We start from the raw sequence: 24,472 nt of genomic DNA, 5'->3' as shown, positions 1-24,472 counted from the left end.
ATCCTTACTGGCACTTGGTAGTCCTGGCTTTTGTCAGTGACCCAATGACATTTCAGCTAGTATATAGGATAGTAATGGTACATCCTATTCCTAGTATTTGGCTATATCACGGTCTGGACGTAGGGGCGAAGAAAAGTTTATGACAGTTATGATTCCGATTTTCCATATACTAATATTCGAATTTTATTTGTCATGACGTATTAACACAAACAACCATACTATTTTTCTGTATATACGTAGGAAAAGCGTTCGGCACTTCGCCAGCTATATACTTTTGGTTTGTGGTTCTGACTTTTTTTTAACTCCCATAAATTGATAAGCCCTTCGGCGCTCAAAATCTATTCACAATGGTATTATGAGGTGCTTTTTGATCAAGCTAACAAAAAACAAAGCACTACTGTTTAGGACGATTCACTGGTAGAATCTGCCAAAAGACAACGATATAAATATAGCCGTGTTTGTCGGTTGCCTCTAAAATGCAGCGCGTCCTTTCAGTACAAAAGGTAAAAACGAGTGAATCGCATGGCAGTTGCTCGCAGGATATTGCTTCATTTAAGTGAATCTGCTCGTGCGTATGCTCTTGTTGTAGATTAGTCGAATATACCAACGCCAGCCATTATACCTTCCGTTCTCATCGAGTTGCCATTGCTTCTGTATCTGGGCGCCTCGTGGGCTATTTTCGATATTATAACATACTGTTTCACTTCTTTCTCTCTTCGGGTGGCAACAGCAGTACCGTATCTAAGTAGAAAAGCTGCTAGCCGAGTTAGAAGAAATATGTCGGACAGACTCTTATACAGTCACGCTCTCTACCTAGTTCACCGGCAGCCATATGGGCGGTGGAGCTGTTTGGCCACGCGTGTGTTCTTCCTTTCTTTATTGAATTCCGCATGAATTATCGCAGACCTGCTTTCCTTCGGCATCATCACCACCAGCGCCGCTATGAACTACCGCGAACCGAGCAAACCTTCCCCCCTATTTCTCTTCATCGTGGGGTAGCGCGTCTATCTGACGGCCTAACAGGCCCAGTTCGTAGGAGCGCAGCTTCGTCTATACTCATCGCACAGTTTCGTGTTGGCCTGGAACTAATCGCGTTTTCTCTCACTGCCTAGGCCATACGGCCGCAGCGCTTACAATTTGCCTTCCTATCCCGCTACCGACTATCGACTCCTTCGACTCTCCTAACCGTCTAGTGCTTGCTTTTCGCCTGGCTTAGCTAAACGAAAGCGAAATGCCTGCATCCTCTAGATGGCCTTCGCTACTGTCATCAGCGCTGCCAGCAAAGACGGCAAGAGACTTAAGCAGACGGGCGCAGAGGTTCGCCACGCGCAAGGTGGATCCCCGTCCCCTTTTGATTATTGTATAGCCGTCGAGGTAGGAATAAAAGGTAGGTATGCCACACTCTCAAACAGTGAGTATGTCGCTCTAAGATAATCGTGGAAGTACGTAGCTAAAAGTTGTACTAGTGGTCACGGTGTACGCTTTCTATGAGTGTGTGTGGGTCTGATGGTCTGTGTTATGTTATGTTATGAGTGTGGAGCTGGCTTGCCTATGCAAAAGGCTCAAGTGCACTGTTTGGCGTTTACCGCATATATATATATATGTATATATATATATATATATATATATATATATATATATATGAGTTGGCGTCAGTAAGCTCCTGCAATCGGCTATATACATGTAACAAAAAGGAGCACCATAGTGGCAAAGGGACGGTAGTATTCTCTGCTTCAAGGAAGACTGACTCAGTCTGAAGGAGAGTGCAAGTGCCTGAAAAACTAGGGGAATATGTTTTAGTTTAGCTCATTGCTCTTAGGACATCCTTTGGACGATGTGAAACAAAGAAACTAGACTGGCAAAGGGCCAGTAGGAAGGGGATACAACAAAAAAAAAGCATCGCTGTCGCCATGGGTTGAGAGACGAAGTGCAGTCGATCTGCTTTGTGCTAGAAACGCGACAAAAAGCGTTTTTCGTAAAATGTGTCGCTTTGCTCAGTGGGGGGGCACAAAAGACCATTCAGCACCTGCGCCTCACCCCCCTACAATGTGAAGTCTAAATAGCGGTGTGTTAGCTACTGGGGTGAAAGAATCTTGTTCCCGCAAAAACTATTCACGGCAGTTATGGTGATGATATTGCCACAGCCGCTGGCCCAACTACTTGTATCGGAAAATACTTTCTATGAAGAGAAAACGGGATAGATAAAGAAGCCGAGAGAGAAACGTAGGGCAGAATCGTGTATCAAAACAATTAGATCGTAAATGTTCACGGTATCTAGTTTATTGCTTTCGAAAATAGTTAGCAATCCGATTATAATGTGGGTCTCTACTGTGCAAAAGGGGAATTAAATTGGTAAGAGACGGACATAAAGTATTTGGAACAACGATATTGTCTACCTACTTTTAGCTAAAAATTCTCCTGGTCCAAAGTACTTCGCAATATCTGGTTAATTTTAATTTATGTAGGGCACCCTCCATAAGCTGAGCGTGCCGCTCAAACACTCCGCTTTAGCGAATGTTTTTGGTTTCTACTAAACCTAGACTGGCAATATAAAAATAACAAAAGCCTTGTCCTTGAGATATTGGTTTTAGACTACGTCAAAATAGGCTTAAAACCCAGGGAAGCTTTATCATTGTACTGGATAGACACTATAGTGGTAATTGCACTAATCTCGAGGAACGCCATTTAGCCATTTTCATTAGCATTTAACCGAGAACTAATACCTATAAAACTATACCATGACTCAATTCAGGCTTTCTTCCCAAGCTAGAGTAATACATAATATAGAGCAGCCTACTCCAAAACGCCTCTTGTTTATGTTTTGACCCCTTTAAAACGAATCAGATATACTTGTATCGAAAATGCAAATTTATGTTTATAGCACAGCGCTTATTTTACCATAGATCTATAGATGAAGAGAGGGCTACCTTCGAAACTGTCTCAGATGCACGTTGCTATGCTAACAGTTGACGGAATATCCGTAACAGCAGCACGCTAGATTTGCTCTGGATATTTTAACGCAATGTATAATTTTCGGAAAATCACTACCTATTTATTGGAGAACTATTCGCTTGCAGGCCAAACGCCTCGCACATAGGGCAGCGATAAAAATAAAATCCGATATCAATATTATGACTATTTTGTGTATAATTAGATACGCTGGAAAAAAATTTACTCGTTTGTGCAATCCTGATTAACTCAATGCTACGGCTCGCTGATCACTTTACCTCTATCGGTTATTTCCCAGAGATGCCCCAGCCACGCCATCTGCTCTTTCCAGATTTTGCCTGAATCGTAAGCGGAACTGAATGCGCCGCGACGGAATTTCAAGTGAAGCTCTTCATAATGTCGCAACAGCCAGACAGTTTGTGGTGAGTTGCAAGTATCGATGCTTGCCCACCTTGCAACTTATGGATACAAAAGCAACAATTCTATTTTGTTTCCGGGAGAAAAAAGGTCAGGAGGGCAATCGAGCAGGAAAGCAATGCGTTAGGTAAAAGAGCCAGGCTACGCAGCTAATAAACTTTTGTCAGCAGTAACTTCAATAATGACAGAATTGGTAAACTAGCAGAATGGCGGGGCATTTCTTTGGTGCATTAGGATCTACCCCAAAAGAGGAATCATTAGATGAACAATTCCTAGTTTTTACCCTTTGGATTCTTTACAGTGCACAGGTTGACCAGGAACACGTAGAGGCCTTGCTAGGAAACGTTATACTAGACAGCGTTGAGCGACACTCTATGGCTGTATCTGCAACTTTGTCGAAGTTACGTACATGATCTATTACCACCTGTATTTGTGTAGATGTATTGGCCGATGTAGGAAAATGACAAAAGCTTCCGACGCAAGCGACCGTGAAACATACTATATAGGTCGCGCTGTCTGTCTTATCAGCAGAATCAACCCATGCTTTTCTATATCAAGGACACACTGACCAATTAATCATTTCTACAAGATGGAACAGCCCTCACTCGAACGACGCACCCATTTCCTCAGAACCGTTTAATCAGCGTCTTTCGCTGCGACAGGAGAATTTTCGACGGCGCCATCAGTGTCCTTGAGGAAGCTGACTTGAAATGATAAACAATTTAATTTAGCTTGCTTGATAGGTAACTGATTAAATGGTAAAAGATTAAAATGTTTTTACTTCCACAATTTATATTCTCTGTTGTTACAATGCAAATAATGAGTTTTAGAACATCTCTGGAGATACGTGCTAAGGCACGTTCCTTTCTAACTCGCATATTGTACCTATTTTAAGCTAGGCATTCCAGGGGACATTTACTAGAATGTCTGTACTACGTATGATTGCGCCGGTACGAAGAGGGCATGAGATATCGTTAAATATGAATTGTCTAAGAGCGTAGTTCCCTACCGAGTGACATACAAGAAGCCATTCTCGAAGTGGGCGATGAATAGATCGTACGGGAACGTTAAAGTAGGAAGCTGCGCTGCGAAGAACCGCACTGAACTATGGCATTGTGACATAGGCATACCGAAGTCTCTAGAACAAGAGTACGTTTTCGAAATCGCCATCTAGAAAAAAAACATGTTATTGAAAAATTAGGAAAAACGCTTTATCGAACGTTTACAGAATTACATGAATATGACTGAATTATAAACATATTTCCCTGTATCAATGTTTGTCAACGTGGCATTTGACATGATAACGATTGCAGCGGCGCGCTTTTCTAATTCATACGCTGCTATTAATTCGTATGCCTTTAACCACACGGTGTAGTTTTACCGCCATATACAGTTATAATTGATTCGAAAGCTTTTCAGATAGAGAGAAGGCTGTTTGCTTCAATGCATTGCCAATGACCATGGAGAAATAGAGCAGCATGGCAAACGACAGGGAAAAAAGCTTGTGATGGGGGGGCGGGGGGTCAGTTCGGATCATCTTCGGATCTAATGAATGCGATAAAATTTTGCATCAGTCAAACCTTCCGGCTAGTTTTTCTATAGGTAACGTTTTTTAAAGCATATGATCACAGTTTTTCTAGGTGGTAACTTTTACTCGCTCGAAATGCTCTGTCTTCAGCATCTCTATTCGACGTTAATATTAAGCACAATGTTGCAATGTTGGTCGATTGACAACATCTTATATATGTCGAGTATATAAAACGCGTATTGATTTACCACTAAAACAACCTTATTTTGTTGGGCTAGCAGTTGGTAAAAACGCCTAACGTCACTTTAGTTAGCAGTTTCTACCGATAAATTTTGTCAAGCACTAGTTGCTTTTTTTTTTTGTGTATCCTTGAGAAAATGCCCCGAGTGATGATCGCTCCGATGTCGCATCTTTGCATATAATGTTTTTAAGATATTATTATTATTATTACAGAAATATATCAACATGGCTTGGTGGACCAAGCATTTAGATGAAACGAATTTAGAGTTATTGCTTCAGGTTATGCTAACGAAAGATAGCGAAACGATTTTTGTAACGTTGGTGTTTTTTTTTTTTGATATTGTTTGTCTTTTCATTTAATTACACACTGGGCGTGTAGCATATGTCGTTTGCGTGTCCTGCATCCACTGTCGTTAACCGTTTGTTAGTCAAAAAAATGGCAAAAAGATCGCTAATGTTCTGATGACGACATACCTAGTAATTACCTACTGTCTACCTAAACAACGGAAAGAATACTATCTAGAGAATAATAAAAATTATTGACCTTTTCTATCTTTAGGATAGTTTCGTATTTAAGTGATAAGCTCAAGTTTTCAAGGCTCATCAACGAAAATTGATGAGTAAGTGCCTCAATCCATATATGACCAGCTCTACACAACAATCGCGACGAATCTATTGTGAATGAGTCTCTCCGTAGCTAATGAGTAGCAGGAATCTCTATCTCGTGTTTCGAGATAAGACAGCATTCATTTTCCTAACGAACGAATAAGTTACATACACTGCATGAAAAAGCATCAATGTATAGAAGTTAAAGTTGAAAGTTAATGCTTAACCATCATAGAAACAAGTATCAAATCATTGATAGTAACGGTTATATTGGCGCAGAGGATATCGAAGAGACAAAGCATCGTTTTTCATTCAGGATAGGGCAGGACATGCATTCGTGCTGCTCCTGATTGACGTATCGACATAATTAGGTTAATTCACACGAGTTAGTCGTTCCGGACGTACAACCTGCTGAGCCGCTGGGATATTTTGCTAAGTTTAAGTAAACAAAAATTCAAAATCGAGTTTTAAGGACTACGGTGCTGGCTTTACGCATGGAACAGTTGGTGAAATGTATATGATGAAATTAGTTCAGACTCGTTCGTACTTGTATAATTAGTAAGTTGTATTAACTATGACAATGTGAATTGGCTGGCTCTCATAAAACTGTACAATTAGCAGAACCAGCAAGCTTTAAAGACTTAGTCTAAGCTCAAGAACTCAGTTGAATTTTACTTGGAACTGTAAAATTACTTATCGAATCGCAGATGCGAAAATCGTGGAACGCACTGACATAGCCAGCGGGGTGTTTCTTAGATGTTGTCTTTTGATCTATCTAAGGTCAAAGGAATAATATCGGTTTGTGGGAAAAGAGTTAATGGAAATCGCCAAGTTTAACAAAAGCGCTGCGCAGTAACTTAGCGTTTTTATGCTTGTGTCAAGCCTCGTTTGGCTGGTTAGTTGTTTTTTGCCCAAGATGAGGAAGGGGAAAGGGGGGAAATGAAAAGGTAGCGAACATAAGCATATAACTTCATAAAATCACCTTCAGCTTCATTCAGTGAAGTTAACATTATAGTCAACCAGACGGTTAAATGCTGACATTTTATTCGCATTTGTAACAATTTCCAGATTCACTCAATTTATAATCATTTCCTGTGTCGCTGCAGAAGCTCCACTATGCCCTAAGGCCACTTCACAACGGTAAATGTAGCTCTGCCCAGACGTTCGTAAATATTCTAGAGTGAAACTATAATACAGTCGTTACGGACGACGACGACGACTACTGAAGTAGCTAACTTATATATATATCGTTAAACTCAACCACCCTTTGTTTTTTTGTACAGCCGGCTTGTAGGTATATCAGCAATCGCATTATGGGCACCAGCTCTTATAGTGATTAACAGTGGGCATGGTAAATAGGTACGGTACGCTTCGGCAGCATATTCTCTCATCATTGCGTAAAAAATGACACTTACACCTATTATTGCTTGCGCTATAATGGCTATTGAATTGTATTTATTGCGGGTAGAGAATTGGACGTTTTCAACGCCGATGGTCGAGCGTGATTACGTAATGAGTTGCCGGTCAGAATCGTAGTTAGTCAGAAACGTGACTGGGTGTCAGGCAGAAATTAAACTTTGGCCTACGCCGTTATGAGTCAGACACCATATTCGCCCATTCCACCTTTTACCACGGGTTGCGCAATCGAAGTACGCCATTTATAGATCTTCGGCGCTGAATATGCCATTATAACAGCGCATATACAGGTTAACGTGCCATTTCTTTATGTGCATTGAGACTACGATGATGAGTGTGTGGGATTTGAATTGCGGTATGGGAACTCCGAAAAATAGCAGGGGATGTATCGGGAATCCGTAATATTATGTTTAATCTATTCATTTCATTCGTTGATTTGATTAGCATATTTAACAATCGTACACATTTAAGCGGAATAGTTTGTTTTTACTGTAGCATTATTTTTTTTTCGGGGGATACGGAATTATTTCAAATGCAGCTTTGTTGACAGGCGGCGAGTTTTGAAATTCGCATTGAGTCATTGATACGAGTAACACTGTTTGAAAGATAGCGCGGCAACTACAGCAACAGATATAAGCCTGTCATCTATCTTACACGATCTCTAGAATGAACGTAGCAGCGTTCGTTGTGCTGGTCAGTGCTGAAAAGGCTGTACGACTTCAAATCGTGTGCGTCTAATTATGGACTGATTGAATCAGTTAATTGATAACAGTTTAACATCGATAACTTTCCAGCTTGAAGCGCATAGAGGGATTCGCTTAGCCCGTGATAACCCGACGCTAGAGCAACAAATGGCATGAGTATTCTGCTTTATCTACGATCAAACGATGTAGATTTCGGAGAGGTGTACCTGAACCGCAAATAAGACTGTGATACGTGACGAACCTAAGATTATACTTCCCAGTAAACTACAATCCAGTTATTTTTCTATGTCTGCTGCTACAGTGGCGCCATCTTCGCAGACAGTTGAACGCAGGCTGTCGCGCGAATCGAGAGGACAAAGTCCATCTGCGTATGAACAAAATGACTATAAAAAAAAAAAAAAAAAAAAAATGATGTTTGCGGTACTTTCATTTATTAGCATACAACTTATATATGTGTGAGTCAAGCGCTCTAGCTTGGCTTGTCAAACATCGATTTTATACGATTTTCTCCCATTGTTTTCGCTGTACAACGGCGCTCAGTTTGTATCGTCGGCAAACGCGCTATTCCACTTTCGCCCAAAGTGGCCCTTGATAAGATAGAGCACTATAGATAGATAACATTGACGAGTGCTGGTACCAATGGCTGACCCGCTACTTTCTAATGCAGGATACTCCATATGCCTTAGCCTTCAAAGTTGCGATCCGTCAGTATCGTAGCAACTGATAACTGGCTAAGTGTTTCTTCATATCTAACTTTAAGGTACATAGTTGCTATCAAACCACCGACTAACTTTTGTTTAGTTTGTTTTAATGTTTCGACATTATTTTAGAAAATATTTTTATGTGACTTCCGGCCTAAACGTGGGACCCCAATATCATTAATATATATATATAATAATATAACATCATTAATCTAATGTTTTTACATTTTTTCTCAACAGTATGTAGTCCGATTGACGCAGCCTTACCGAATAGTTGCATATGGTACCGTCAACGTAAAAATATTATTTCAGAGGATTGTTGCCAGTCATTTTGCTCCTTTTAGCATATTTGTCATATAAAGCCTACTATCAGGGCAGGACTTTTTGGCCAATTAATCCTGTACTATTCTCCAACATGCAATACAAGTCTGACGTTCCTATTATAACATAACAGTGAAAAAAAAAATTGAACTAACCTAAAAGAACGTCATAAAATAAATTGTCGGGTAGGAGTAAAAATTCAGCTTAAAAACAATTTGTGTTACTACTTAAAATTTAAGGGAAAAAGTTGTTTCTTTAGTGCCAACTATCGTTCGCCGCGTAACTGCGCCGCTCTGTGCTTTAAAAAAAAACGCTAGTATAAGGTAACTGATTGTTTAAACTGTTGAGATTGTCAGATGCAATTAGTTATCGCCGTAACCACCGCTCTTGTTCAAAGGATGGGAAGGATGTTGGTCGATCTCATTTATATCTTTTTGATAGATCATCCGCTTAACGTTTCAGAATACATGTACTTGCTATGGTGTATAGAAGTTCGCGATTTACGGAGAAATCGGCAATGCTTTAGTTTGTCAAAGGTACATCACAACGTTTTTCAACTTACTGCTTGTTGCGGCCAATCATAATTGAATGCTATTTTGCCTATGTAGTCTTATACATACAAAATGATCTTATATAGATCAGCTTGCTACCTAAGTATAGGAATTTACGTTCGTTTCTAGTACAGCGCATGTTCTGAGTAGCCACTCAGTGTGTTATATCGAACGATACATTATAGGAGGCCATCTCGATATTAACATTTTGTTAAGATGGTAACTATAGAAAATGAATGAAAATAACATATGGACGGCACTATCGCAGAGAGATTTCCGTCTGAACTGACGTAAATGGACAACGAACGTCTGTGCCGCATTTACCTGGAAAAGCCAGAAGATTAAACTTGTTGCAGATCTTAAATACACAGAAGTATTAGCAAGCCTATCGTACGTGTCAGGCGTAGCTAGACATACATATAGCTAAACAGGAAATAAGCTAGAATGAACCTCCTCAAGTTACACTAGCTCATGCTCGTGTTTCGTCGCCAGCTTCTAAAATTTGCTCTTTTTTTTTCATTCATTACAAAGACTTCCAATATGTTTGGTGACTTTATCGCTCAATATTTGATCTCCGCTTTAAAGCGGTACATGCGGTATTGCTTTTCGTATATGCTCGTAAAATTTTCTTCGGTACGAACAATTCGGGACAGTGGTAGCATTACCCCCCCCCCCCCATTGCCCCTTTTTTACGGACGAAACTGAACGCACGCAATGAATTTTTTTTTTTTTATTAATTTGCCATTTAATTTACCCGCAATAAGTGCGCATCCGATGGCTATTAGGTCATTACTGGATAAATTACTGTCTGACAGAGAACATCCTTTACGTGCACTTTGTTTGTAACGAATGCAAACGAGCACGATTTGTACTTCGTACTGAACATGGGGCATGTTATTAAAATATATATCTGTTTGAAGGGGCACTTTAGTTTAAGGTCCGACCTATCGAAATTCGGCGGAATAAAATTACTAGCATATCGTACGTGAGTTATACGTTTTTGTGGCATGCTGAGGGTTTGTGTGAAGTTGAAGCATTCAATAATACCAGTTTATGTAGTGGCAAAGTACAAACGAATTTTGCTGCTTTGGATACAAGACCAATGTTCCACTGGAGCCCTCTGGGAGATCCAACAGAACAAACATATCGTTAATGTGTTGTAGATTGGTCCACAACTGACTTTCATTGCTCTACTGAGAAATTTTCAAAGTGATAAATGGTCCTTAAAATTAGTAATAAGCGCTTATCTTTAAGTCTATTTTTCGCACCCAGTTTCCATGGCTGTAACCAAGGTTCTAGCATAACTGTAATGAACGCCCCGCAGGTTTTACTTTAGAATCGACCAAGCAATAGATCATCACGAAGTGAAATTTTAACAATCCGCGGAAGAGATAGCAGTAGCTGAATGTTAGAGGTACTTTTTTTATGACGTGCATAGCTCGAATATGCACAGATCGTAGCTGGACAGTATGCTACAATTCTACAAGTAGTTAGGTGCCGCAGTCGAAACGGTAATTTAATGGGTGACCTTTGAACGAACTTATCTGAGACAAGGTAGAATATATTCGTCTGTATTGTCTTATTTATGGCAGGAGCTTAACTTGAATGTCTTAAAATTCATCGTGTACTTTGTAATCACATCATTATACCATAAGCAGAAGCGGTTTTCAAGACCCATCCGCATTCTCTTTTCAGTCTTTAGGCCTGCTTCACTGAAGAAAAGATGGGCTGTCTTTTTATGGCTCGAGACCTGTTGTTTCTACTATTTTGTATAGGCCATTATATTAACAAAAGATCTTGTATTTTGAGACCCGAAGATAATAAATCACTTGATTATAAGACGCATTTGTAATGAAAGGCCTGCACTGCCACCTAGCTGCGAGGAAAACTACGCTGGAAAATGCAACTTAGTCTTTTAAAGCACGACTTAGTTGTTTTCTCTCCGAAGAAGTCCAAGGCCAAAAAGGCCTAAGGCACTCCGAGTGAAGGACCGTTCGCAAAAAACGAGGGTGTTATTCTGTGATATTCGATGGAACGTCTACTATTAGCCATATCGATATGTTAGTTCTCAGCTTCAGGGCAAGGTCTGCCGTATAAGCTCGCTCAAGATATACTAAAAGACAGGAGGTAACTTTAGTTTGCATGGCTGTAAACTAAGGCTAATGATCTTTTTCGAATGTATGGTCGCCTGAAAATACAAATCTTCGCCGTTTTGCTTAACGAAAAAGAGTACTACCTCCTTCATCGTATCTAACGCTCCTATGTGTTACCACTCGAAGGTTTACAGGACAATTACGCGTAGCGTATTAAAGCCAGCTGACGTTCAATTGATTGTGACATCGTTTACAAGCCTAGTAACAGAAAGTCATATCATTATAAATATACCATATGGTCATGGACACCGATAAATTATGCCTTAAATAAAGGCTTTCTTTATTGTTGCAGGCGACATTGTACCGTACAAAATAACTTCTCTTCTTTTACAGGCGATTTGTAGGTATAGCTTTTTGACAATATACTGCACCGTATCTGGGCCATGAAGTCTTCGTTACTTTCTAAACGGAGCGAGCAATCTCGGCGGCAACCATTCGAACTACTTATTACTTAGAACGTTAACTCTCCCTTGCGGCAATACGATTAACGTGTCGAGCTGACCAACGGATAAAACAGCTGTCTGGATAACGGACAGCTTTTCCAATATTTATCTATTGTCTTTTTTTTTCATTTCTCTCTGGCGGACACGATTTGCTGTGCGCAGTTATTTCATCGTGAAATTCTACATAAGTTAACGCTTTCCATAAAGAAACAATTGCTATTCCGGTAGATTCTTTACGAGAACCGAAAGCTTTACGAAACATGGTCGTATAGTGGGGCCAAGCTTATACTGTATCACTATGCAGGATTTATTTTGTAGACCAATTGATAGTCTTTGTAGTCGCAACTTCACCTGCTATCGTTTTAAAACGTGGATGAGTTTTTAAGCACTGCAAGGAAGATAGGTATATAGGTAAGCATGTTTGCCGCTAAGGGCAAACGTAGCAACGTTATAGGAATTTGACGTATATAAGGATACGATTGACGTGTTGTAAAATAGTTTTGTGCAAGCTGAGCCGTCGCTGCGCTCACAGTGCTACCGGTTATACAATAAATGGCTCTTGTCAGATGCTGAGCGAATAAAGCTAAAATCAACATAACTGATAAGTAGAAGACGTATCTTAACGTGTTTACGAACACGATCAGACGACGAAGGCGATTGACACGAACCGAATAGCATATCAGACCCACAGTTTTACAGATACCAAGTAGTTCTGAATTTAACTAGGGGTCTAAGATATAGAACGCACGTGTCGCACCAACGTTATATTACAAAGCGTTCGCTAGGATCGCTCATTGATTTAAGAGCAAACTGTCAGAAGCACGTTCAGAGAAAGGGGTCGCTAAGTTTGCGAAGGCGGTATATTATTATTATAGGAAAGCTGAAGATTGAGGACAATTTTAAGATAATTCCTGAAATGCATAGTCATCAGGCGTCAGTGTAATGCTTTCGTCTAAATATCAGCTTGAAGTATGAACAAGGATGGTACATTGTACGTTGCGTTCGGCTATCGTTCGACGAAAGGAACAATCCCGCTTCCCATCTTACGTAGATTTTTTTCTATCATAGAATTTAGCGTCCTTGTAATGAAGTAACACCTTTTCGGACCTTTCAGCTGTCACTTTCACAGTATGCGATGTGCTGTTTTGAGGCCAACTTCTTGATGATATAGAAAATACTGGCTAACCTCACAAGGTTCGGCCTAGGCCTTTATTGCAAACCAGTTTATTTCGAAAAAAAAACTATTAGATTTCCGCGGAAAGCAGGAAGAAGGGAAAGACGTGAAATGTATCTTGTGGAACCGGATGTTGACGTCCACCTGTTCCCATAACGATTTCATGTTAACGTAGTATTTTCCAGCCACCTATAAGATAATAGTAAAAGAAATATGGTTAATGTTTGATTGCATTGCTGATATTCTATGACTGCTGCATATACTAAACGGACCGTGACTTTGAACACCTGAACACACGAATGTCTGTTGTTAAATATAGCCTCTAATTAGCTGATAAGAAAATCTATTATGTAAAAATATTGCAATAGTACGGGAATATGAAAATTAGCCAGTTACTGCTAAAACCTCACTGAAGGGAAAATAATTTTTCAGTCTTCAAAAGCAAATCATATTATTATGTGATTTAGGTGTCTGTATATTTTGCCACTAGAGAAGGAAGCGAGCTATTTGTAGTCTTAGCCGCAATGAGATTGGATTGCTAAATCCTAGCAAGTACCGTCCACTGCCTTAGGTCAAACTATATTTAAGGTGATAGATTTACAAAGTGATATTACTTAATTTATGATTTCGATTGCGGCCAAAATTAACTTATATTGCTAACTAACAATAGCTTATTCTGTGAAAAGTCACAAATTAGTAATTACACAGAATAAAGTACAACGGCCGTGGTACACAAACCATAAGAGAAACTTCGTTTTCGTTTATTAAATTTATCTGTTTAATGTAACCCATACTGTGTAGTGAGCAGATGTTAGCGTGTCTTAATGTTACGAACGTATTACTGATCAATCGAGCAGCTTGATTGTATTATTGGCGATCCCATGCTTTAGCACTCGAAGCTTTTATCTGAGACCTTTTCCTATACGGCACCAATAGCTGTTCGCACTAGAGGCTCGCCTTATCGAATATGGCAGTGTTTTAGTTGAGTAGCCCGGCTGAGTAACGTTTCTATACCAAGACGAGACAGGTTATGGCCTCCTCGCAAACGGATTCGAATGAGTTCACTGAAACCGTTGTGTTGAACGAGTTCGCTGGCTAATGCATCCGTCATCCCATACGCCTCATGGAGTTCAAGGTAGCTAAGTTGACGACAATACTTTAGTAGCAATAGGCAGGCTTCCTGAGGCACGCACTTGCCTTGCCGAGGTCGCATGTGCAGAGTGCGCAGTTTCTCAAAGGATCGCCCGGTGCCTCCGAACTGCAGCCAATGCAGCCTATCCGAGGTACAGCCAAGAAGAACAAACTGTTGTAGATCAAATGAAAGTAGATTTGGACAAAACAAGTGCGTCTTAGGCAATTCGATGACGTCGAAGTGTACAAGGCTCAAGTGGACCAGACGATGGCCCATCACCTTAAGCAGTGGGAGAATATCTTCGGTATATGATGATGGTGTAACTTGACTGTTCTCCAGACGTAAGGCTGTCAGCTTTTTCAGCTTCAATAAATGCTGGATATTCATAATTTTTTGAGATTTCAACGAAAGTCTCTGGAGGTTGGGGAACATTTTGACTAGAGTTTCAATACTGTTCTTGCCCATGACGTTCGTCACACGGAGCGATAACATCTCGGCACAACGCGTCAAAGCGTGTCCTTTAGCTTCCGAGGCGGCGTTCATTAGGCCTTCCACATTAACGCATGTCAGGTCTACGACCTCTCTAAAATAATTGAGCAAATCCAAAAGACTTTCGCCGTCGATCGAGGCCGGCAAGGCCAGGCTGCGGAGCGAGCCCCGTAAAGGGAACCTTTTTCGGTCGTCAACATTCTGCAACATATGGAAATCGAGTATACTTAGTGATGGGTGGAGCACATCCAGCTTTACTAGTTTCGGGCAGCGTTGAGCCACGTACAAAAATTCTTCGTAATGGGCTTCTTGAAGAACTAATCGCTCTAGATTCGGACACCTCTGGAGGATATCTCGGACCATACCGGGTGCTTCCGGTGAGTACGTCCACAGGCCAACCAAGTGAATGCATTTGAAGTTGTTCCCGTTGAGTTTCACCAGTGCAAAAATTTGCCCCAGCTGATTAAAAGGTATGTCGTTAATGCACTTGAAATCAAACTCCTCGAGGCCGTCAACCAGTAACTGTTCAGCGACCTTTTTGAGTGGCTGAGAATTACTTTCATCCTCCAGAACTGACACTAGTATGTCCTGCAGCAGAGTCGCTGGACAGCTGCGCAAGTTATACGGTGGCAGAGCTTGTGCACTAATTGGGTCACTTCGCGCCCAATGGAGTAAATGCAGCTTTACTTGCTCGATACACTCTTGCTTGAGGGTCCATCGGAGTGCTTTGGGCACGGGGTTAAGCTTTCGTCGCACGAGATCATCGTTTTTGTAATGTAGTTGCGGTTGGAACGCCATCGTGTGTTAGTTTGTTTGCGTCTCAAGTTCCCATTCAATATGGTGGTTGCGGTAACTGAAGACCTGATGATCTTGCTGTGCCGTGAACGGCGGTGTGGCCAGTTCGTTCAATCGCAGTGGCAGCGTCGGCTGAAACGGGAAAGGGCGTCCACTAGGGAGTCCACGACGTCATGTCGTTTCTCACTCTCCGCCTCATCCGCCGCTGCACACAGCGGCAGCAACAAAACCACTAGACATGGGCCCTATGCAGAGGCAGTTCAGCAACAAACCGCAAAGACGTCATTTACGAGGCTTCCCCAACGGCTAGAAGATGGCTGCATGAAACGATACGAGACATGCGTTCGCTTGCTAGCCTGCTTGCGTACACATAACGTCCAAAGGTAATGGAGAGAAGGAAAGAAACCGTCGGCAGGGCAAAACGATGACACTTTAGCATGACAAACAGACAGACAGACAGACAGACAGACAGACAGACAGACAGACAGACAGACAGACAGACAGACAGACAGGCAGGCAGGCAGGCAGGCAGGCAGGCAATGAATCATTCTATTCGTACAAATACAAACACATACACACACCCACGCACAGCCTCATTTGCGCCTCACGATAGAGGACGTATAGATACAGACGCGCATATAGATTAATTAATAACAACTTACTGAAGGAGCTTTCTCGCAGTAAAGCATGCTGTTGGCAGTCGAGCCGACGGCATCCAGGACAGCAACACGACAATCTGCGTTTATAAACGAAGTCCAAGAGTGGTCCACATAACGGCTTCTATCTACATGCTACAATAAGTAGATAAACAGGCTGATAGAACGTGTAACATGTTGCTGACAAGCCAAACGGCGAGAGCCTTTAAAGTACACAAACACACACACACACACCCACCGCGAAGCACAGCAAATATTTCTCCTTGCCGCTTGAATCAAAAAGCGATACATCTATATGATGTATCGCTTTTTGATTCCTTCTTTGAACGATGGTTTACTCTGCTGGATATCTTTCAAAGGTAGTGAGTAATGCTTTTCCGTTCTTCATTGGGTCGAAAGAGATTTTTAAGGATTGGGAATATAGTTTATATGGCGTGATCGTTTCGTCTGATGTAAAAAGCAAAATACAGCAGAGTCATATTTGGCAGTGGGGTTAGGTTAGCTTGTGCCATGTGTATTATTTGTGTGACACACAAAATGAACTGTCCAGTAGAGAAATAAAAACGGAAAAATACTTTATTCACAAGTCGTTTCTAATAAAAGTTCAAAGCAAATGCACGCAAGGGGCGCTAGCTGAGCGCAGCCGCTACCGCTATTAAATAGTAATCCTTTATAGAGCTTATCTATCGTCCAATAAACAACGTGTACCGTGATTAAGCACCGCGCGTAATCACCATTGGCCCCTGGCTAAAATAATTACGATAGAACTTTCTAAATATTATATTGAAAATGTCCAAACATCTATATTGCTCCGATGGTAGACCGTTCATTCCGTGCTTTCGCAGATAAGTACATCCACTTTAGTTAGCCATAACAATTTGACTACAACAAGTTTTCGAATATATTCCAAAAGGTCTCTTTTCGACCCCATTCTATGCTCGAAGAGCTTGTGCAATCCTAATCATTTTACCCTCTTCTCAAAAAACATTTCGAGCTTCTTGATTTTTCTTCTTTTATTCCAAAATATAGAGGATCTTCAAATACAAAGAAAAAAACAATAAAAAAAAGGAGGCAAACTGAGCGCGCGTTACATTCCGAACGCCCTAAACATGTCGATATTAATCAATGCAACGTGTTTTGGGAGCTTGTCAGCGTTCTAGACATATCATTCGCTTCTTCATGAGTTCGTTTTACCTTTACAAGAGAGTATATACAGTAATACGTGCCTGCTTAGCACGAATTTGTCATCGGATGACGCGGCAGTCTATAAGCCGCTGAGACAAAAACAAGATACGTTCCAGCACAAAGTACATTTCAACTATCTTAAAAATTACTCTACTGCTATTCGATTCGTATGAAACTCCGGTGTATTGATTCGATTACCTGATAGATCCTCAATTTGACGAAACATGCGCTAATCCGCCAATCGAACAGGGAATCGGTTAAAAAGTTCATGGATTAGGTCGAACGCGAAAGTTATCTGATTCATCATTAATTGACGCGGGCAACGGCGGCCGTTTCAAATACGCGAAGCGCATATACCTTGAAAAAGTATGTTATAGAAACCTTTGTTCCACGAGTTTTTAAACCGTTATAAACCCGATTATGGATCGTGCTTCGGGTTGGTAAGTTCAGTTGGAACAAAGCCTTGTGTTGTGGTACAGAGTTGATTGCAACGTACCCTAAATGGATTGCCATTGTTGTCAGTACCATCTAAAGAAAAAAGTGGACCATGATGTCGACGTTTGCTACTACTGCTAACGGTTCGTAGAAGTTACCGCTTATAAGGACGGAACGAGAGAAATAAGTACAATAACCCAACAGCAGCCAGTTAACTGAAAAATTATTATCAACATTTCTATTAGGCAGCTTGCCGTTACAGAGGAAATTCTTCTAGACCCCCCTCCCTAGCCTTGTTATTGTTTTTTTTTGTTGCGTTTTGAAATGTCACTTTTGCTAGCTTTAGTAGCACGAAGGCTGCAGACTCTTTATAAAAAAAACTTAGATATTCTTGGCCATTGTTGTGTAATATTATAAGATAAGAGCAGATCTTTCGACGAACGCAGAATGACTAAAAGAAATAATTAAAAGACAGAAGAGATCGAATCTCCCTATTATCCTAATGTGCAGAGGAATTAATAGACGTTACCCTACTCGTGATGATATGTGCAACTTGGTGTGCACAAAGCTGGATCTCATGAATGAACGTATAGGTTCAGAAAAGCGGAACATGATGGTGGAATAATAAATATCCAAACGTTACGCTCAGAAAAATGTTGTAGTATATATTTCAGAATGTTTGTTTTACTTTGCATAAAGACGTACCCATTTATTATAAGCACACCGATCGTGCCCCATAGGTACGAAAATGCTACTTGAAAATTTCCGCTTTCTGAATGCCCATTTGTTTGGCAAATTTAAACGAACTAGTTTAAGACAATGGGCAAAATCCGTACTAAATTTTGTGCAGATATATGTACATGTGTCTAGACGACCGATAGCAATTAAGTAGTCCCAATATGTTTCTGTGGTAGTTTTGTTAGCTTATGTCGAGCCGCTGAACTCGAGCACGGTCAACTGAGTTTAAAAGCATCCGTCATCGCAGAGTAAGAAATAATGGCATTGGTTTTGTTCCCTTCAAAAAACCACGGTCTCCCCTATACGAAGTATTGTAATATAATATATGTGTGCAATATCTTTTACACGTAAGGGGAATAGATGTAGACAATAAATACTATTTGGTATTTGTACGGTAAACTGAGATAAAAAAAATAAGCATGTCCACTCATTTTTAGTTAAGCTGTTGCTTAAGAAGTAGCGTTTTTTTCACTTATAATTCTTGTTTCATCTTCCCTCACCTTTTTCCGTAGTTAGCTAATAAGTAAGTTCTCAGTAACACAACGTATTAACGAAATTTTTTAATAGTAATTGACGACAAACATAATTAGCTCCTACCGTCTGACATCATCCATATCACTGGAGCTGGAGTTCTTCGGAAAGTGAACCTCTGCTGAAGTTCCCCCGTCAGGCTTTTGCATTTGCTTGAAGCAGAAGCATTCCCGGAAACGTTACAAGGCAAGTCAGCGGCTTGACAAGAAGTGGAGCCATCCAGTTTTTGCGCCAATTTCCTGCGCATGGCTTTGTCCTCGACGAATCGGACTATTCGCCGCCGCCGCCTTGCATCAAATCCAAAGTTGAAGCAAAAATAAAGTCAAGTAGACTGGTTCTAACGCATCCGACCCGGGTTTCAAATGTGTTCGCCGCCTTTCAAGTCTTTCTTTTTTCCCTCACTTTCATCTCTGCCCTTTCTTCCTTCAAACGCGATCGGCCACGAACTGGGTTTCGAGCCACGCACAGAGTGCGCGTTTTTAGATGGAAGTACTTCGTTGTTTCGCCTGGCGCTTTCCAGTGGGCCGGGCAACACAGAAGCACAGGGTATTTTTGGGTTAGCCTAGGGCGTGTGTGTGTATATTTAAATTTGTATGTGTATGTTCTGGATTCCGTGTATGAGAGCCATGTTCCTTTTCCCGCTTACATTCGAACATACGCCGTATTGCTCCTTCTATATCGACACCAAACGATTGTACTTTAAATTCCCCAAGCCCGAATGCTCAGCGCCACCTGCGCTTCGCAGCTCGACCTCGATAGCCTAAGAGTCTGCCTCAACCGCCCTCTCTCTTTCCTCCCAATAGCTTCCGACCAACTCAGTCTAAACAGAGAACCCAACGAATTACCAAGCTCTATGAAGCCATACACCAGCGCAAAACTCATGTCTGTCTGTTCCTTCTACACCCGCAGCGTGCCCTCAAATTTTATCGGATAATCGATATTTTCAACTTCAACTTGTTCTTATTCGTTTTACCTTTTGCCTTTCGAGGCTTCTGTTGCTCCTCATAGCATGGCGTTGTTCGACGCAGAACGTTTAAGGTGTAGTTCTGTGTCGTAATAACACTGAGGAAGCTGGAAACAAACTATTGACAGACCGTATGCATTGTTGGGTGAGTGCGTAGAAACACAGTTCAAGAGTTAGCAGTTTTTTTGCGGTTTATTAGTAAATATGGTTAACAAGAAACGGAAACAATCATATTCGAGCAGACTTTATTTACGTATGCGTTCGACCCGCATGCCTTGTTTGTTTGTATATATTACCTAAACAGTTTGAATCGATTTCAATTATTTATTCTGTCACCGTATAGTCACCATTCATATCTGTTGGGTACAAACGAACACCCACGCATGGACGGGCTTCTTCAACTCCGTAACATCATTGGACTTCTGTTTCGTATTGTTGGCGTTCATTCTTTCTACCAAGAGCGTTCCGCCTGGTGTAGCTGCCTGTTCAGAAGACGGTCCTTCAGACTTCGCACTGCTTTCTGCGTTCCTCGACTTCGGTCTTTTGTTACCTTACTCCTATCATCACTCGTTTGTACGCTTATCAGAATATAGCAGAAAGCACATGTTGGGCCTTAGAGTCAAGAGTTTCGTCAATAGAAGCAACGTTTCCTCTATGCCCCCCTGTTCCAGCAACTGCTCCGGGAGTAAGGAAAAAGCGCATGGCCCTCGAGGCAAGCTTTTCGCGGGTCTCGCTGTGTACAAACGAGCGAAGAACTGATGACGGATGTAGTGCGACCTCGGGTATGAGTACAGCCGACGATGCTGAAAAGAGCCTAAACAGTTTACCGTCGGGCTAGCACAACTCAGCTCGCCCAACTCCACCACACGATTCAGATACTGCCCTGCTGCTCAAGAAGCAGTACGGTAGTATCTGGCGTGCTCAGTTCCCTGTAGCATTCAAGCAACTATAATAAACAGAAGTGTCAAACCCAGCTAAGTCAATTACTGAAGAAATATTGTAATATTACTTCACAGTGCCTAGCGTTCACTGTTATCAGAGCCAGTTAGTGTACCTGTCTTCACTGCAAAAAAATTCACAGTTCGTCAATACAAGCCTACTATGCCCATTGCAGAATTTGCTATCCTACATAGAATAAGAAGGGGCATTATTAGAATCCTGCTTACGGCTAAAAGGCTAAGTGAGTACTATCACGTACCTGTTTACTCGACCTAATACCTGCGCAAAGACAATAATCGTCGACTTTGTAAAAGCCGCTCCCATGTTTTACACCAGCACTATCTAAGTATAGCCTGCGAATAGGTGCAGTTCATGATGGTCTTTTGCTAACCAATTTAGAATCGTTTCGATTATGATTAACGCAGTCCTATCTGCCCACTGATGAATGAAAAAGAAAGTAACAGGAACGGTGGAACGCAACCTATCACACGGATATTACACGGCGTAATGTTTTTCACTGCTCTTGTCTCTGCTGCAGTAACATACACGGTAGGAGTTTCAGATATGAGAAAGCTGTGTTAACGACGGTTCTGCCTGTTGATTGGTCTGACGTTCATCGTGGCCTTACTTAATATCTCTTTCAAAGCACCCCAGTTCTGATCTGGGGAGAACGGCGAACCCGGAGCACACCATATGAGAAAGGAATACAGCACCTTGTTCCTTTCCTTGCGTCTGAAACTGACCCACACCCAAAGTAACCCAGTACCACGAAGCCAGGGACCTCTTGCCCTTTGCTGAGAGGTCGGCTCAACCGACGGACAAGAATTCCTGCCCGTTTGCCTAGTTTTCAACAGCTTGTTCTTCTTTATCCTCGTTTTCTCCACCTGCTTTAACTTAGCCTAGCTTCCGCTTTCCTTTCTCGGGACTTTTTCTTACGCAGTTGGGGTTTCCTAGTAATAGGGGCACGCATATTTGCAATATTCCTCTTATTTCTTAATAATTACATCATCTTGCATGAATACCTCCATCTCCCTTGTCGGTTTCCGAACCGGAACGGACCGCTAAGGTCCCTGGCCCCGGCCTGTAAGGTGCAGCTAGTCTTGGCTTCCTAGGCTCCAGGTTCCACTCAACAATGTTGGCTGTTCTGTCCTGTATGCCGAAGAGCTATCGAGCGGACACGCCGAGGCAGCAAAAATCGTTGCAGCAGCGACGGAAGTAGTAGTCGTAGGAGTAGAGCCTCTCATATTCATTTTTTCTTGCTTTAAAATTTCAGCTCAATTTTAATATGCACACTCTGAATCGTTGTTGCCTGCACTGCAACCACCTCCAGTACGCCTTGTTGAAACTGGGAACGACAAAGGGGGTTAGGATGGTTGGCGAATAGTGACTGTCCTTTTCAGTGCGCCTTCTTCAGCACGTTTTCCTTCTCAGACGACCATGTGCCTCTTTTGCTTCAGCTTGCGTGTCTGCCAATGTATGTGTGTGCTAGTATGTGGAAGATAAAAATGTAGAGAGAAAGAGAAGCGACCAGTATGTGGTATTGCCAAATATAAGGGGCCAAAGCGAGTTGGGGTGGGCGTTAAGTGAAGCACAAGTGAAGGAGCAGGGCAAACCAGAAGAGCAAACGACAAAAGGAATTTGCAAAAGTCCTCTAGGACGATAGCCGCGAAGATGAAGAAGACGACGACAATAACGCAAGATGAGATGACGGTTTTTAGGAACTTGCCCAACCCCTCAACGGAACGATATTCTTTGCCCTATGCGTGCCTAAAACTTCCACCAGCTAGATCTTTCTAACTATCCGTACCGCGCTCTCCTTTTGCTTCTACTAGCTCACCATCACCGTTGCCACCGCCACTACTATGAGGTCGGTAGGTCGGATTTCAGAGGAACGTGACGGGCTGCTGAACGCCCCTTTGTCCAGTTAAGCGCATCTTCCTTTTCTAGCATATGGAAAAGTAAATCGGAGCTTTACGGCTCTTCTAGCTCTCACAAGCTCTCCGTTTCTCTCCAGACATTTACTTTAGTTTTCGTTGCTAGGGTGGGGCACAACCTTTTTGGTGACTCGCAGCTCCTACAACAGGCCTATTCCCTTGTATAGTTTTGTGATCCTGTGTATTCACCGACTTTAAGACTCCTACCAGCAGTCATCGTCTTTCCGTCTTCTTCCCATGAAAATTTTTCTTCCGGATGCGCTTTTTACATATAGACATCCTCGGATTGCGTATCAGCAATGGTTCCCGACGATCCAATTCCTTCAAGTGGTATTGCCGCAGTAGTGGTGACCCGCAATGGAGGGTGATTCCTCTGCAATTTCGTCTGGTGGTCCATAGCACAAACGAACGATAATGTAACTACGGATGTAAAGCCGAGTAGTCGCTTCGTAGTGGACGATCTTCCTTGTACATCTTCCTTTACCGGCCATATACCGCCATTCACAAGCGGCTTATCAGGAAAGTTCCGAGTGGGTAACTATGCGACCTCTATCTCTATACCTTGCAAAAAAGGTTCAACGGCTCGTTCGCTAGCTTCCGGTTGCCTGCCCCGTCTTTTTTATTTCTTAAGTAAAAATACCCTGAATGCTTTATAACGTTGTTTAAACAACAACAGAAGCATTAGACGATCGGAAAGGATACCCCCGCAAAGCGTGAGGCACCCAAACTCGTACCTTTTCTGAGATGTCGTTGCTAAGAGCTAGGCAAAAATAGATCGTTCAGCATTCTTTTTTCATATGTGCTATAAGTGTTGTTCCCGACGATCATGTTTATATGACCATCATCCACTACCATTACAGCTTCAATTTAGGTCCTGGGCTACTAATTTTTAATAGCAAGCACGCGTCAAGTGATAATATGTATAAACTTGTTAATGCGTCACTCAAATTTTTGATGAACACCAGGCAAAGAACACAAAAATGCAACGGCTCAAGAAGGCCAAAGGGTTTAAGAAGTGCGCATATTCTCGCAAAAACTCAGTGCTGAAACTTACCTGGACAACCTAGTTGATAGTTATTCTACACTCCAAGACTGCCATTATCTTCTATATAAAGGTTCCAGATGAATGTTCAGGTATCACAGATGGCTTTTTAGGCTGTAAGATAAATATCGATTTTGGGTAAAAAGATTTTTTTTAATTTCAATAAAAATCTGATAACAAACCTTAACTTCGCTTAAAGTTTAAAAATGACGCACGGTTTATTGTACAGTTCTAGAAGGAACTGGCTTCTTTCTAATGCGAAGAATAGTGAGTGAATGCATATTCGCCGCTAAACAGCTTAACAAAGAATTTGAATGCTCCACCTTACATAAGCATAATGAGCGTATTCGTGCCCTTGAAAATGACTATCTGCCTTAATCTTTAATACTCATGGCCCAGCTGACGGAGTATAGAAACCTCAGGGAAGTG

General features: G+C 41.6%; 1 protein-coding gene and 1 long non-coding RNA gene across 4 annotated transcripts; one reads left to right on the top strand and one right to left on the bottom strand.

Moving 5' to 3' along the window:
• Positions 1-758: 758 nt before the first annotated feature.
• LOC147759076 (uncharacterized) lies at positions 759-5,669 on the top strand. Of its 3 annotated transcripts, none has more exons than XR_015318953.1 (3): positions 760-1,387; positions 3,281-3,371; positions 3,668-5,669. It is a non-coding gene; the product is annotated as an uncharacterized LOC147759076 (long non-coding RNA). The 3 variants fall into 3 exon arrangements; XR_015318951.1 differs by having other exon boundaries at positions 761-1,387; positions 3,248-3,371; positions 3,668-5,668; XR_015318952.1 differs by lacking the exon at positions 3,281-3,371 and having other exon boundaries at positions 759-1,387.
• Positions 5,670-11,838: 6,169 nt separating this feature from the next.
• On the bottom strand, positions 11,839-15,739 carry LOC111242897 (uncharacterized). Its single transcript, XM_022787830.2, has 2 exons — positions 14,039-15,739; positions 11,839-13,392 (listed from the first exon to the last, which is right to left on the bottom strand). The coding sequence occupies exon 1, from the start codon at positions 15,620-15,622 to the stop codon at positions 14,162-14,164; it is 1,461 nt and encodes a 486-aa protein (XP_022643565.1). The 5' UTR covers positions 15,623-15,739; the 3' UTR covers positions 11,839-13,392; positions 14,039-14,161.
• Positions 15,740-24,472: the final 8,733 nt, after the last annotated feature.

Source organism: Varroa destructor, unplaced genomic scaffold (genome assembly GCF_002443255.2).
Source record: "Varroa destructor unplaced genomic scaffold, Vdes_3.0 BEIS01000001.1, whole genome shotgun sequence".
In the NCBI taxonomy this organism is placed as follows: Eukaryota; Metazoa; Arthropoda; class Arachnida; order Mesostigmata; family Varroidae; genus Varroa; species Varroa destructor.
This window is presented reverse-complemented; position numbering and strand designations above follow the sequence as displayed.